Source organism: Tetrao urogallus, assembly GCF_951394365.1.
Source record: "Tetrao urogallus genome assembly, chromosome: 13".
Classification (NCBI taxonomy): Eukaryota; Metazoa; Chordata; class Aves; order Galliformes; family Phasianidae; genus Tetrao; species Tetrao urogallus.
In genome coordinates, this window is record NC_136826.1 from 10,921,325 (window position 1) to 10,937,633 (window position 16,309).

The 16,309-nt window shown below is 36.7% G+C and overlaps 1 protein-coding gene across 1 annotated transcript in view; it reads left to right on the plus strand.

Annotated features, from left to right (window-relative positions):
• The window catches only part of DACH2 (dachshund family transcription factor 2), a gene marked incomplete at both ends in the record, with an annotated part of 268,230 nt that overhangs the window by 203,752 nt on the left and 48,169 nt on the right, over positions 1-16,309 (plus strand). The window contains 3 exons of the mRNA XM_079541774.1: positions 1,879-2,034; positions 3,974-4,146; positions 15,282-15,417. Of these exons, the coding sequence (XP_079397900.1) occupies positions 1,879-2,034; positions 3,974-4,146; positions 15,282-15,417 (465 nt within the window). The remainder of the gene's footprint in view (positions 1-1,878; positions 2,035-3,973; positions 4,147-15,281; positions 15,418-16,309) is intronic.

Genomic DNA, 16,309 nt, shown 5'->3' on the forward strand with positions numbered 1-16,309 from the left:
TGAGCCAAGAATGTAGAGTGTCTGTGCCTGTGATTGGAAGTATTGGAAGAAAACAGATGGGGTGAGGAAGCTTTTAGGTGAAGAGTACAGTTTTGACTCTTCATTCAAAAATCTCTGGTAAACTGTCTTCAATGCAGTTCTCATGGCCATTGCCTTGATATGGGAAGTTGCATTTACAAGATCAGTTTATAAGCAGAAGATTCATGCCATGGAACTTTTCATGTTTGTTGTTTGTGGTGGTTTTTTGTTTTGTTTTGTTTTGCCTTGTTTTGTTTGGTTTTTTTTTTGAGAAAGAAGAGTATTTAATTCTGAGAAAGCATATAGCAAAAAATAAAATTTATTTCCTAAAATCGAACAAAAATAAAAACCAAAACAAAAAAACTGTTCTTCAAATTACAGGTTTGAGTTGATAAATACTTCACTAATTAGTATCTCTGTTTGACCATGGTTGTAGTGAACAACTTCTACACTAAATATTAGTTAAATGTTATTTAAAAGTGCAGCTGTACTGGATATTAAATAATGAGAATGCTGAAAGAGCTTTAACTGCAGTAGTGCTTCTAATTACCACACTGTGCCATGTTATATTACATCACGTGCCATTATTCACAGTATCTTTTTTTGTCAGTTATGACTCATCATTTTGCAAATTACAAATCTTTTATAGGAAGGTAATTCACACATGGACATAGTGATAAAATGATAGAGTGATTACCTTTCTTCTCATTCATTGATCTTTCAAACTTTTGCATTTAGCAGTATTAATCATGTTTATTATCTGAGTGTTGTCATAAAAATGTAGAAAATTTCTGTTACTTTCATTTTCAATTTAAGTGCCTTTTGCTTTCTACCACAGTCTCCTTTAATCACAGTAATCTGTTGCTTATTCTAATCGAAGTTCTTGTTCATAAAATCAAAATAAAATCAATACACATCAATTACAATCAATTATATATTTTCATAACGATCCATCTAATTGAAAACATGGCATATAGCTAAGAAAGGAGTGTATCTGGAATAGCTTTTTACTCTAAAACTGTTCAGCCTGACTTTTAAGGTGGTTTGCTTTGTGGACCAGGTGTGTGTTTCGGAATTCACTCTCATGGTCTACTTAACTGCTCTTTAAAAGGAGCTTGTTGTTATTCACGTATATAAATGTAATACTAAAGAAAACTACCGTCTGTAAAATTGCTGCAAAACACAGCATCTTCAGAAGACCAAACAGATATTCCTGGCCAAACAGATGAGTGTTCAGTGTGCTATATTTTTGTTGTTGTTCTGATCATAATTGCTGCGCGTTATAGGTGTCTGAATTCGACGTCTTCAATCTTGATAGTTTCCAAGCCCTGCCTAATGCCTGACTTTGCTAACCCAGCAAAACATCTCCGGGTTAAGCCCAGCAGAGGAGCAAAAGCTGCTAAAGCTTACAGATAACATGGCAGGGGGATAAATTGCTGTAACCTGTTCAGGTCATTGAGCTAAAAGTTAGGAGGGCTGTAACCACTGAAGGAGTGACTCGTGGAGCCACTCTCTGGTTAGTATTAACAACACTGATAGACATCTGTTAGTCCCTGGCAGGCCTGATTCCCTCTGACAGGAGATTGTGATCCAGTGTCTGATGCTTACTTTGATAATTTTTTCCTTAAACATTTAGCTTTTTCTCTTTCAGACGCTGCTGGTATGAAGGTAGGAGATACTGAAGTTTCTTAATCGTATTTTTTGCCTAATTCATATTTCTTAATCTTTATTTTTTCAAGTGCTGTGTTTGTGCTAAGCACATAAGTGTGGTAAAGAGTATTAGTTTGTCACTAACAAAGCAGACTGCTTTTTTTAAAAGAGTATATGCCATTTGTGGTCCCTTTATATCCTGTTTTGCAGGTGGGAGTGAATCTTCCTGGGATAAAGACAAGCTTCAGTCTCCCATTACAACAGGATCACAGCACAGCATTGGTCATCCCACCCTGTCAGGACAGTCGAGCCTTGGAAGTGCACACCCACTCAGTCCTCTTCAGCAGAACCACCTGCTTACCAACAGTATGTACTGGACCCTCATGGGGAGAAAAGAATAAGTTATATGGAGTCCCTGCTTGGAGGCAGGCTTTACTCAACTGAGATACAGCCACTACCTTTAAATGGCCATCTGTTGTTGGGTAGGGGCTGTGAGTTCCAGTCAGCATTGCTGTGGCCCAAAAACAAGTACAGTTGCTTAAAATGTTAGTGAGTTCTTTCCAACTGAAAATGTTGCTCACCAAGTAAATATGAGAGAGCTAAGAATGGGTGGAAAATGACTAGTGAAAAGTGTGTAGAAGCAAATTCCTCTTCTTTGTCTTCCCTTGTAACTACCGGGTTTATACAAAGTCATCACTTAAATCCAGCTGTTCAAAAGAACTGGAATAGAATGATACAGTTGAGGTTTGGTTTTGGAATTTTCAATTCACTATAGTCCTGTCTTCTTCCCTTCCTTTAGGAAGGGGGCAGGTGAGAAGCTAGAGATCACCTCTTCTGTTAGACCCAAAGGGGAGGGACTGTGAAGTTATTCCAAAAAAGCAGTTCCGAAAACAACAGATAATGGTATTTAAAAAGATAGTGAAGAGTAAAATCAATTGTAAAAGATCGTGATGGATGAAGAATTAAAATTTCACTATCTGTGAACCCTTATTATCTGTTTCATTTCTTCATCCTCCGTTTTGAAAGTTGACTTTTGGTGTTTGTTTCAGTGGACGAGTGACATTTCTGACTCCTTATGAAATTTTTGGAGCTGATACTTTCTTGCTACCCAAGTAGCACCACAAACTTCAAAAAATCAGGATTATCTAAAAGGCTCCTAAAATAAATGATTGCTTTGTTCATGGCAGGGTTAGAGCCTGAGCATCTGGTTAAATGTCAGTAGTTAAGAACCACCAAGTTACAGGACTAACATACACTGTGGTTTATGCTTTCATTTATATTCTTGCATAATTGAGTATCTGTACATGTTTTGCATTAGGGACAATGTTCTTTACTGTTCAGAAAACTTTCAGGTTATTTTCCAATAGATATTGTAGTAGGCAAGTGTCTATAGGTTGTTAAAGAGCTTATTGAATGTCAGACATTATGTCCAATGATTTGCAAGCTATATTTTCTTCATAGTCTTCCGAAATGTTTGACGGATTGTGTCTTAAAATTGGTGATATGCTGTTAAATTCTGTTCGTAGTTTGCATTTAGTTTGCATGTCAATTGGACTTTAAGTAGACATACAACTCAATGTGACCAGATGGTGTCTGGGAGTTTTGGAGCTCTGTGGACTATGAGGAGAGATTATTGGGCTGTTAAAGGAGATATGCAAGGGAACCAAGGCTTATGGATGTAAGCAGTGAAGGGGATTGTCAGTATGGTTAAAGTGAAGGGAGATGTATGTGTCATCATTAATATTGGCATGGATCATCTTATAAATTAATTATAGTGAATCTTAAGACGTTTAGTTGGTCATGATTTGCTCTCATCCCATAGTCATGTTCACAGCCCTATATGGTAGTACAGTGGTCCTGTAGTCCATTCTACAGCTTTCTTTAGTCAGGGAGTAGTCCTAATACAGAAGACTAGTCTCAGATTGCTGCGTAGGTAAATTAAGTTAGAGGACTTCTTAAAATCATTAATGAATATTCTTCACTTGTATTGGGAAAACATGCAGATATTTGCATATTTTTGTTTTTTCCCTTTGTTGACATCAATAAAAATGTCTCTAACTTGTGTGCTAGTCTATATTAATTTTGCCAATATTGCATTGCTTTTTCATCTGTGTGCTTCTTGGCCCAGTGCAAACTGTACAGCCTTTTCTAGAATGCAGAATTATTCCCTGCATAACCTCAAACTTAATAACACACAATAGAATTGAGTCCAGCTAGCCAATATTCCAGTAAAATATAGACTTTAAAAATTAAGGGATATAAAATGGGGGATTGACACACATAACTTGCACGTGCTCTCTTTTAGGGATAGACCTGCCGTTCATGATGATGCCCCACCCTCTGCTACCTGTCAGCCTACCTCCCGCTTCGGTTGCAATGGCAATGAATCAGATGAACCACCTCAATACAATAGCTAACATGGCTGCAGCAGCCCAAATGCACAGTCCTCTTTCCAGGGCAGGGGCCTCTGTTATAAAGGTAAGAGTCATCTATGAAACGAGATTTCTGTGGCTAACAAAAATGTTTACAGTGACCTTTAAAGAAAATCTAAAGGCAGTGAGCTTTTACTACATATAGTACACCACAGCTTATCTTCCTGGTTGTGCTTCTGTTTGAGGAAAGTACAAGCAAGAAGTTAAATAAGATGTTCTGCTTCATCTACAAATATGTAATGTAATTACAGATCCTAATACAATTGTTAGAATAGAGCTAATCTGTATCAGAACCATAAAAATTACTCCTTATCAGGGTGCCTGTACACTTGTTAACTAAGTGGGAAACATATCTGATGTTCAACTACGTTTTAGTTAATGCAAGTCATTAAATTGTTAGAAATTGTTGGAAATTAATTGAGATTCTGTTTGTTTCAGTTACTAACCTTTAACCGTTCAGGAGACCTCTTGAGGTAACTGTAACTTAACTACAACTGTAAAATATTGGTAGCAGCAAGTAGACTGCATAAGCTTTGTCTGTAGTCTAAATGCTACCAGTATGTCAAAATAAAGATGAGAATTCTGTTTGTAAACAATGCTTGTACTTCATAACATATACTACAGGTTTTGCAAATAGATTTTAGGGGGACTCTTTAGCGAGCCCTAGCTGATGTTAGTTACTCATTTACAGCAATTTTTCCCCAACAATTGCAACAGGGGATATGCAATAAGTCCACAGCAACAGCAGGTCTCACCAGAATTCTAGTGGGAATTATTTCCTCTACATGATGTAGAGGAAAATACACCAGTAGCCAGTGTGATAGAGGTAGTGCATGCATTCATTGTGGTGTAACTCTCACCTGTCAAGTGATGCTGCATCTTTCTCTCATTTCTTCCAAGTGCTGAGACTGTATGTGAATTTTATTACAGAGTGTGAGGCTGCCTTTGTCCTTTCCTTCCATTACGAACAATCATCTAGCTCTGAATGACTATCAATTAAGATGAAGTCCTTGTATGAAATGAAACTTGTAAAAAGGTTGCTGCTGTTATCTATCAATAATAATACTTCTATTATATGACAACATTGTTTAAGTTCATATTAGAAGTACAAAAAATAACTAGTTTTAGATAGACTGCAATTATGGCACCATGACATTACTTAAAATGGGAAAACTGAATATATTGAGTGTGTATCTATTTCTACCCTTTGATGACTAAAATACCACTTAGTCTGTTTTCTATAGGTGTGAGAATCAGCTGCTCTCTCTGTAAAAGTTTTGAATGAAGTCATTATGCTTTTTATATCACGTTTGCCATTTAGAAATAAGCTGTTCTACCAAAATATGCGTGATCAGCAAAGTTAACATTTAGTGCTCCAGAAAGAAATGTCATAACTATGAAACTTGATTTCCTCCTGACAGGAACGCTGTAAATTAGGCAGGCACAACGGTCAGGCTCACAAAACCTTCTTAGCCATCTATAATGTGATCTGATGTGATAATGGCAGCACCCGCTAGCAGTGCTGTAAGTATGGTTCTGACAGTATCCTCTTATAAATCCAGGCTTTCAGGGGTTTACTGCTCATCTGAAAGTGCTTGCTCCATTTGAAACTTGGCTGAAGTAGTTCTGAAGAATCTGCATGAATGAGGGTGTAGTATGAAGGAGGAAAAAAAGCAGCATTGATTTTACCACCCTCTTTCTTTTTCCTCTTGTGTCTACACTCCTGTTTGATCATTTTCTCTAGAGCTGTACTTGAGATGGATGAACTTTGCAATCCAAGAGTTTCTGCACTAGCTGTAAAATGCTTGGCCAGCCAGCCTGGTGTTAAGGACCAGTCTGAACTGGAACTTAGCAAAAAGAAGCTTGATTCATGGAGTAGGTTGAAAAAAAAATAAAAATAAATGTGGTAGTTTACTGTCATCCTATAATGTTTCTCCTCCACCTGAGAGGAATCTACGTATTTTTACATCCTCAGAAGTGAAGTTTGGATTAGCCCTTCATACAAAATAGAGAATTTGTCACTGAAGTTTACAGAACAGCTCAACTTCAGAGAGCTGTAAATACACAATTTGAAGAATTTTATTTTACAGTAGACCTATAATGAATGTAGTATCTGTATTGTATTTAAATTATATAAACTCAGTTATACAGTAAATGAATATGACTGTTAATGCACATTCACTACATAGAGTTGATATTAAAGGAAATGTTACAATGTATTCTGAGAACACAAATAGAATAAAAATCTGAAAACAGACCTATGTCTTAACAGCATTTAAAATGGGTCCACAGGAATTGAGACTGACAGCACATACATAGGTAGCAAATACACAGAGCTGTTACAACAAAAATGAGAATAGACCTTCCACTTATTGGTGTCACTTTGGAACCTCGTAATAGGATCACACAACTGTCTGCCCATGGTGGAATGAGACCTCAGGCTGAGAATGTTGTCAAGAACATGTGTGACACCAAGAGTATTATGGTAGTGTCATCAAGCCTATAGTCTCTATTTATACTTTTTACATCAGAAGGGGCTTATTTAACCAAGAAACATAAAAACTTAGATAATTTCAAACAGAAAGTGGGGGTCTGGAAAAAGAGAGATGCTAGATAGACCTGCATTCATCAAGAGCTAAATGGAATCTACTCAGGTAGATTTCGGGTGTCTAAAAGAATGTCTGACAGGAGACTAGCAAGGGGAAAGAAATCCTGGAGAAGAGCCTGCTAGTCCTCGGGGGGCTGAAATGGAAATGTAGGATGAGTTTGGCTTGTCTTGAAATAATAAGTCACTGCTTGGAGACATGCTGGCCTGTTCTTGCTATGTGTGGGATTTGAGGCATACACTAGAAAAGGAGAAATACAAATTTCATTCTCTAGAGTGATATCAGATGGTGTTGTGAACTTGTAATGAAGGTTGGCAAGAGTCAAATCTCTGGAGCAGTTCCTGGGTGAGCTGTGATAGGGATCCCATTGAGCTCTTTCTGTGGGTAAGCAATTAGGAGGTAGCTGGTTGCATGCAGCAGAGATGGGATGACAGACATGGGCTGACAGGGAAGCAAGGACCTGGCATGGGTCATATCGAATGAGGTGTCCTCTTTCTAGAGACCTGCTGGTCTGCTCCTCACTTCCAGAAGTGTGGCTAAAGGTACGAATGCAGTCTGGAAAAAGGAAAATGCAAAACTTTCATTTTCTTGGAGTTGGGAAAGTACAAGAGGGCTAGCAAGAGTCAAGTTTGTGGAGCTGTGTTAGTTGGGTCTATATATGTTCACTCTAAGACCATTTCCCACAGTATCCTCTGAAATAAGACAGTAGGATAGCTTATGTTCAGGGTGGGCTTCAAGTTGTGGGAACATATTCAAATTCAAATTAGGGGCCTTAAGCTTTTCCCTTATTTGTTAGGTAACAGAATATGACGGAGACTGGAATAATGAGGCAAAATTTTATCACAGAGGAGATTCAAGAAGCTCTTCTACCCTTTTACTCTGCTTTTTCCTTGTTTCTTTTGCCCCACATCTTTTTTGTTTTATTTGTTCCTCTTGCTCTTGTCTCACTTATCCTTCTCCATCTTGTCCTTCTCTCTCACTTCCTTCAGGCTCTACCTAAAAGATGTGCTTCTCCCGAGTAGGAGTATTTCTGCAAATTAGTTTCCTGTTGTTCATTTTTCTTTTGTCTTCTTTCCCTTATGTTTGCTGTATTGCTGCGTTTCTCTTTTCTTTGCCATTAGGCAGGTCCCAGTTAGGAATAACTGGCAGGTCTGTTGAATGCATTTGGAAAACCCAAGGAAAAAATGTTAAAGTGGACATTTTTGGTGAAATGCAATATTTTGCATTTCATTACACACTTTACATCTGGATTTTTTTTTAGTCTACTGATAAGCAGAACAAAGCATTATTTTTAACCTGTGATTTCTACATGCTGTAGCAATTTTTGAATGTGTTCTTCTTTGTGTTCTCTTCTTCTGATTTTGTGGGATGCTTAAAGCATTTGTAAAGGATGTATATGACATCATTTTAAATTCCCTAAAGACAATACAGATGGGTTGTGTAATTATTTCTGAGAGGTGCTATTTTCTATGTGCTGTACAACTGGCATTCATAATATTTACCTGACAGCCAGAAAAATGTGGCCATCTCAGAGTACTCGGAAACAATTCTTTTCAGTGTGAAAACATTTCCAGTTACAGAATTTATAACATTGTTAATTTCATATCTCTGCATTCAATTCATTCTGAATTGTTTATAGAATATTACAAGGTTTTTAAACCAAAACTTTTGTAAAATTTATGGTACTTTTCTTTATTAGATTTATTCTGTCCCATTTCATATCAAGTGTTCATTGTTGGCAGTTTATTGCTGAAATGGTTTCTAGAGTACGTTAGGGGAGTGATGTGTGAGATAGGGTAGTTTGCTTACTTCCTGTAAGACTAATTTTTATAACTGTATATGTAGAAAAGAAGTAAGTTTGTAGGATTGTATCTTTTTATTCACTGACAGAGAAGCTATTATGCTGGGAGATGTTCGGGTTTATACAAATTATATCAAATAGCCTTTACCCCTCTTTCCTCCTGTGAAGGGAGGAAAGTCCCTATCACTGTGATGCTAAGAATGCCTTGCTTGTTAACACAAAGACAACTAGTTGCCAGTTTAAAGGATAAGCAGTGAACACTATTTTTAAACTGGCAAGTGGAGGAAAATGTAAGAATCAAGTACATCTCTTTTTTTGCAAAGCTAGCAAAGGAATATTGTCATGCCAAGCACATACTGGCTTTTAGTTCTGGCTCAGTTCTTTTTAGTATTGGCGTAAGCATTTGCATTTGTAGTTAATAACTAATATAACTATAACATAGATGAGATACAGCATTACCATCATTAGTCTCCAGAGTGCCTTTCTTTCATTCAGTAGCAGCACTGTATGAAACAATTCATAGGAGGGATTGAAGTAGGATGTTTCCACAACAAGGGTATGTCCAATTTTAGTCAATACTGTACTTTCAGATTCAAAGTAAAATGTAAAGGTAAAATCTTAATACACCAGTGAAGATTGCCATAGCTTTCCCAGTGATTGGTAATTTAAGAAATGTTGAAGAAGGAAGCTCTTACTTGGCTGTTTACCAATACCATCTGATTAGCCGTGGTTCTCTGTTTGGCTGAGCAGCTGGCAATTAATGAATTATAGGAAGTAGTTACAAGGTAATGGAATTAGCAAGTGAACATCTGGTATTAAAAATCAGTAAACAGAAGAGTTTTTATTATTTCTTAAATTTGGTGTGAAAACAAATGCCAGTTGACTATGACTGAAGCAGCTATATATACACAGTGGGAAAAAAATAATGCATTTCAAATGGCAAAGTATATATTTTAAATGAATGATTTTCCAATACAGTGCAAAAGATGAATAGGATCCAGCTGGCTTTCAGACATACATATCTTATCTTAGTTTTTAGACCAGCTGTTTCCTTTGTTCATCTCCAATACTTACAGCAGTGTGAGATGATATAACTAGCTCAGAAGACCAACAAGTTGTCCTTATGTTTACATATGCCCATTTTGAACCTAAGATAGCTTAAAATGGAAACCTGACCACTGTTCTTTTGCCCAAAAATGGTAGTTCTACCAACGTTTTCTTGTGGTCTGTCACATTTAATCTGATCTCAGATTTAATATAGTTCTTGCTTACTATGTCAAGATTATACCTTTTCTTTAAAAAGCCTAACTGCTAAGCGTGTATTGTTTTTTATAACAGTGCATTAATTAAGGATAGTAAACGAGAAATGAACCTCTCTGATTCTTGATATTTTTTTTTAAAGTAAGGTATAGCCAGCTTGTGGTCCATTTTGGTAATCTGAATGATGATTTGACAAGCTCTGTAAGACTGAGGTGTGACACTGCACATTCCAGTGGGGATCTAGGGAGCAAATTAATTTTGGAAAATTTATTATGCCAGAGCCTATGAACCTGGTGATCAACTCAACTCTGAATTTTTCTTGCAATAGTTGAAAACTCAAGTCTAAACCTAAATTTAGTAGAGTCCCCATATTTCCTTCCTCTCAGTTTCATCAGTGAGGTCTGAATTCCAGTTCTCCTGCTACTGCACAGAAACAGAAAAAGCATCTGAATTAAATATGAAACATCAATATAAATGTCTGTATAAAACGTCCATGTCTCAGACAAACTTCCAGATCCTACTTGTCAGCAGTAAAATGCCATTAATTCCTCTAGGAACTCATTAATAGATTAACATTTGGAAGAGTAATTACAGCTACATTAACACTAAGAATAAAGAAAAATAAAAGAAAACCCAGCATCATTTCTTTAAGCTCTTGACACAAAACAAAGATAAATACTATAAAAAAAAAATCAGAGGTATGGAATTAAGGTCAAAATGATTATTTTAAAAATAGGTAAGCTGTTCGTATATATTTCTAATAAAACTAGTAAGGATAAAAATCTTATTTGGTGTTTCACATTATTTGTGTGGAATACCATCTCACAGGGGTTAGAAAAAGAGTATTGAGGTGAAATCAGGGATGTATCTGGAAATTGCAAGAGTTGATGACTTCAGTGCTGTTAACGTAAATCACAACTAAAATTAACAATGTCAGGCTTTGTAGCTACAGTTTCTAAGCCAAAGCAAGACACTATTTTTTAGTAAGACTGAAATATATTACCCTTCAAAAGGATTAAATACTGAAAAAGTCTTTTTTGAGAATTTATGATACAGCTCTGTAAAGGAAAGAGAAAAGATAAAGTGGGTACTACAGTTAGATAAATAGGTGAGATCTTGAGAAATGTTTTCATTTTTCATAAAATTCTCACAATCTGTACATTATACATATATAATTCATTACATTATAACATGGAGTATGAATCCTGAAGATTTATAAAATATGAAGAAATTCAGTGGATAAAATTTGGCTATTCAGAAATGTTTCTCTCTCAGTTTTATGTATACCAACTGCAGAACCAGGCTGCACTGCAGTGTGCCAGTGGGAACTGAGCTATTTCAAGAAGAAAAAAAGTAAAATCCATGAAAAGTAACAAGGTTGTAAAATACATAAATGACAAATAAAATGAAGTCATCAATGTGTAAAAAATGTTAAAGTTTTAGATTTGCAATTTTCCTATTTAAATGCCCTCATTGATTTGTTACAAATACTGTTAACCCTGTGTTTGGAAAATGGTGAGGACATTATCACTTGTGTTCTCATTTGTAATAAAATAGATTAACTTGCTGTGAAATTTTAACTAGGCTGAGACACAACAGTAGCTACCTAATGAACCAGAGCACATTGCTGTTAAGTAGCTAAATAGATTCATACTGATTACAGGACTGAAAAATGGATGTGTTTACTTGGAGGAAAAAAAGGAATATATCTGTTCATAGTGTTATTCATTATAGTAGGAGAAATTCAGCATTATACTTCCACGCAAACATTTAGAAATAGACAGTTTCTCAATCCATAGGGAGTCTGACATGATTACACTATATCCTCATTTCTAGTACATAAAATACAGAGAAAATTTCAGCTCCTTTGTTACATGTAGGGGAAAGTGCATCTTCCCAGTACATGTGAATTTTTGTAACCATTTAGATATTTGATGGCATAATCAACTTACTCTCTTAGAAAGTGATTCACTGTATGATTAAGAATGACATTATTATTTGACACGTTTATTTCTGCCTGAACATTTCTAAATAAGACCCCAAGTTTGAAGGCAAATTACTTTAAGCAGAAATTATTTTATAGCAAGAGACAATGGAATGTACAGTTATCAGAAGAAGCTAGAATACTTTGCTTTTCTAAATCATCAGCTTTTGAAACCTCAAATAACTCTCATTTACAGTGACTTATATGGCTGTTTGTGTGATAACTGTGTTAATTCGTCGTCATATTTGTTCGTAGGTGGTTTGGATTATTTTTTTTTGCTGAACAGTTGGCTTGTCTTCTCCTTGGCTATTCATTTTCATAGTTGCAGTAGACAAGAAAATTTACTTAAACTCTGCACTTTTCTGTAAGATTAATCATTTCAAAATTGTATCTTAATTGTAAATTGAGTACTCTTGGTCATAAAAAGAATGTAATGCCAAAGAGGATTGTTAAAACTGAAATCCAGGCAAAGAGAATTACAGTCAGAGTTGTAGCCTGTTAGCTGTAACCAGTTATTTATTCAAGGCTGTTATTTACGTAAATGTAAAATATGTAAGTGTTGCACAGAATCACTGAATGTCTTGGGTTGGAAGGGACCTTAAAGCTTACCTTCTTCCAACCCCTGTGTCATGGGCAGGGTTGCCACCCACTAGACTGGGCTGCCCAAAGCCCCTTCCAACCTGGCCTTGAAGACCTGCAGGGATGGGCATCCACAACTTGTAGATGTTTTTTCCGTTCAGAACTTTACGAGCAGAGGAGCAGAGGAGCAGAATCACCTCCCTTGCCCTGCTGGTCACACTTGATTTGATACAGCCCAGGATACAGCTTTTTTTCCTGGCTGCAAGCATGCATTGCTGGCTCATGCTGAGTTTTTCATCCACCAGTGCCCCCAAGTCCTTCTCTGCAGAGCTGTTCTAAATGCACTTATTGCCTGGCCTGTATTCATGATTGGTCTTGTTGGACTTACTGAGGTTTGCTCATCCCTTCTCTGAAGCCTGTCATGATCCCTCTGAATGACATCCCTTCCATCCAATATGCCAACTGCTCCACTCTGCTTGGTGTCGTTTGCAGACTTGCTGAGGGTTCCCTCAGCCCTGCTGTCAGTGTCACCAGCAAAGACACAGATAGTCCCAGAATCAACCCCTGAGGAGCACCACTCATCAGTGTCTCCACCTCAGCACTAAGCCATTGATTCACAATTCTCTGAGTGTGTACATCCAGCCAAGTCCTTACTGACAGAATGATCCATCTGTTCAATCAACATCTCTCCAAATTAGAGCCAAAATTTTGTGCAGGGCAGTCATATGCTTTGTACAGGCCGAGGCAGATATGTCAGTTATTTGTGTATTATTCACTGTACACCTAGAAGAATTCTTCTTGATGTAATCTTTTAAATGTCATTTACTGATCAGTAAATCATATCTGTGTTCTATTTTGCTGGTCTCAGCAACCTCTCAGATCAGTCTTTTGAAGACCAAGGATAAAACATTGACCATTTTGAGATGAGTGGCTTTTCCTTTTTTTCTCCCAAGTTTGAGAATTTGTTGGATTAAAATTATTCACTTTTAAAAATTTTAAGATCTTATAACTCAACATGTAGTAGGTTAATTTGTAAAAACTTAATAAATATTTTAATTAACATTCAAAAATACTGCAATTAATAGTCTCCCTCCAAGATTTATTTGTTATTGTATATTCATTAAATAACAGATAATTAGTGAGAACAGTTCCATTGAGGATTAACAGCTATGTAATAGATACACATCTGTTACATGATTTTGAAGCTCAGTTGTTATTTAATGTACAATAACTATCCTATTAAAAACACATTCATTACTACATTTTTGGCTGGTGTGATTGGAATAGACAAACACCACCCCTTGCTATTAGAAGTATCCACTCGCATTCTCTTTGCGTTGTTCTCAGATGTGTCTGTAAACATGAGGGTGAGTGTGCTTTAGAGAGATAGTTTTAATGGATAATAGTATTCTTAAAATGTCGATGCCACTGCCAGTTATTAATGAATTGCCTCAATAGGTTATGAACAGAAGCTATTATGCTAGCTATTGGTAATGGAGAAGCTATGAGAATCTAGTGTTCTCTTCCTAAAGCTATACTATTGATTCAGCATAGTATCTAGCAAAACTGCATTAAAAGTTTGAATGCTATTGAGCATATTTTCAGAAGCACATGGAAAATTGCCACCAAGTAGCCAGATTGCATACTCTTACTGAAAAATCTGAAATAGATTAGAAAGGCAGAAAAACTGCCAAGTTCTTTTGAGAAAACTTCACCAGATTACAGTGTAAATGTAATAGTGGTTTTTAAAGGGATGGGGCAAGAGGATCTCCCTTAAAAAATTAAATTTTAAAAAAATCACTCATATTTCAGTTCTGTGTTTCCATTGGGAACAGCTGATTGCCATAGATGAGGGCAGCTGCAAAGATGCAGTTTCTGTGCTTCTTCTTGTTAGTGTCCCTCCACTGAAACTATGCCTTTAAAGACTTTCTTACTTGTAACAAAGGACATAAAATGTAAAATTTAAAATAAGATTATCTAGAGTATCTCAGGCCATGATCTGCCCCTTTGAGAAGAGTTCCATTTTTCATTGATCTTCGCAATGATGAAAAGGGGGACTGGCATTTTGAATAAACTGAGAATAGTGCATGTGGACTCGTTGGGTTGGAATGGGTCTCAAGTGGAGAGACCCATCAAGCATTTTCCTCAAGACAGGATGAATAATTACTCATCTAACCTGTTAGCAAAAATTTGTACTAGTGGAAGTTCCATAAGTTCTCCAGAGTCTTCAAGTTTAGACAGGCAGGACTATGGAACTTCATTTTACTAAATTTTACAATTTCTTCTCAATTTCTTCCCCTTCCCTAGAGCACCGTGTATATTTAAGTTACACTTCAGTCTCAAAGTTTTGTGTAAAAATGTGCACATAAAAATTTACAAGCAGTCTTGTTTTTGTTGGTCTGTGGTCCTTCTCATCTGAAAGTGAACCTGCCTTTACCAATGTCGTGGCTTTTAAAATTGGTCTGAGTGCTGCCTTCAGAAGACACTCATGGTATATTTAAGGACAAGAAGTGATTTTTCTTGTGAATTTACAAATCTGACTGTGCTTAGTGCCAGTTTGTCAAAATTTGATTTATTTATGTGACATGTGACTCATACATGCCAATTTCAATATCTGTAGAGTAAAATTAGTTTGTACAAACCATGCGAAAAAATATTCTCTATATTCCTATGTGTGAAAATGTTAGATTTATGAAAGAAAAAAAGGTGGTAAGTGCTGTGTCATGACCCTAAGGATGAAAAACTGTGTCTAGATGCATCACATGTAGAAGATTATATTCTTCTTGAGTATTGAAGGCTGTACTACTCTTTTGATTTGAATTCTGTTCACTGTTTATCTTAGCAAGACTATTTGTTATTTTTATTTTAGCCACTTTCTTTTTTTTTTTTATTGAACTTCAGTGAAGTTCACTAATCAAATTGCACAGACCTTGTTTTATTTCTGTTTCAAGGAAAGAATTCAAGACAGCCCTTCTCCAGCTCCATCCCTAGAAGACAGTCAGCGGCCTGGGAGCCATGCTTCCTCTCATCAGAGCAGCAGCGTGTCCAGCTCACCTTCCCAGCTGGACAACACACCAGACAGAATTGGTTAGTGCTCTGCAGCCTCACACCCCATGACAGTTGCTGACCTCTCAAATTTTAGCAGTTTTTTGAAGCAAATACCTTATTTACTGGGAAACTCAGGAAAGCCCCTTTCTGTTTTGTTTCTCCAAAACAGAAAGAAACATGGAAAAAATCCCACCAAAAATGAACAGAAAGCTCCTCACTATAGTTTTTTGTGTTAGATTCAATACTACACAGAGCCCAGCCTCTCATTCTGCGTCTGTATCTACCCATGCATAGAAGATACCACCCCTTCTATGGTGTGACTCACTGATCTTGCATGCTGGCTTGAGAAAGTGACTCTGAAACCACCTGGAGTTGAAAAATAGCAGGATATGTTTCAAATCCTATGAAAACACACATACAATGATTTTTACACTATAAAAACCTCCTGTTGGCCAGACATTCACTCACTGCCATGAAGCTGAGAGGTTTTGATATATATGTATTTTTTGTTCTCTCAAGAACAATTTTCAGTCTGTACATTATTGATCTTGTGTTTAAAATGCAAATTTGGGCTGGAGGAAATTTGGATTCTATTCTTGATTCTTCCAGGAGGCATCTAGGGCAAGTCAGTTATCATCTCCTTACATCCATGTGTGTCAACACTGTTGTCTTCACAGAGACTGCAACCTATGCAGACATTGCTGAGCTAGATTTAAACTACAAAAGCAGTGCAGTTCTTGGCAGTCACTGTGAGCTTCACTGCCTTCGAATTACTACTCAGCAGCTTGCTGGGATTTTGGAGTTTTTGCCATGGTCCGTGCTGCAGCACCATTGCACTACATACCTCTGTTGACAATAGACAAACTAATCAATAGAAACCGGGCTGTTTGGACAAAACACAGCATACACAAGGGAAGAACAAGAAAGTAGA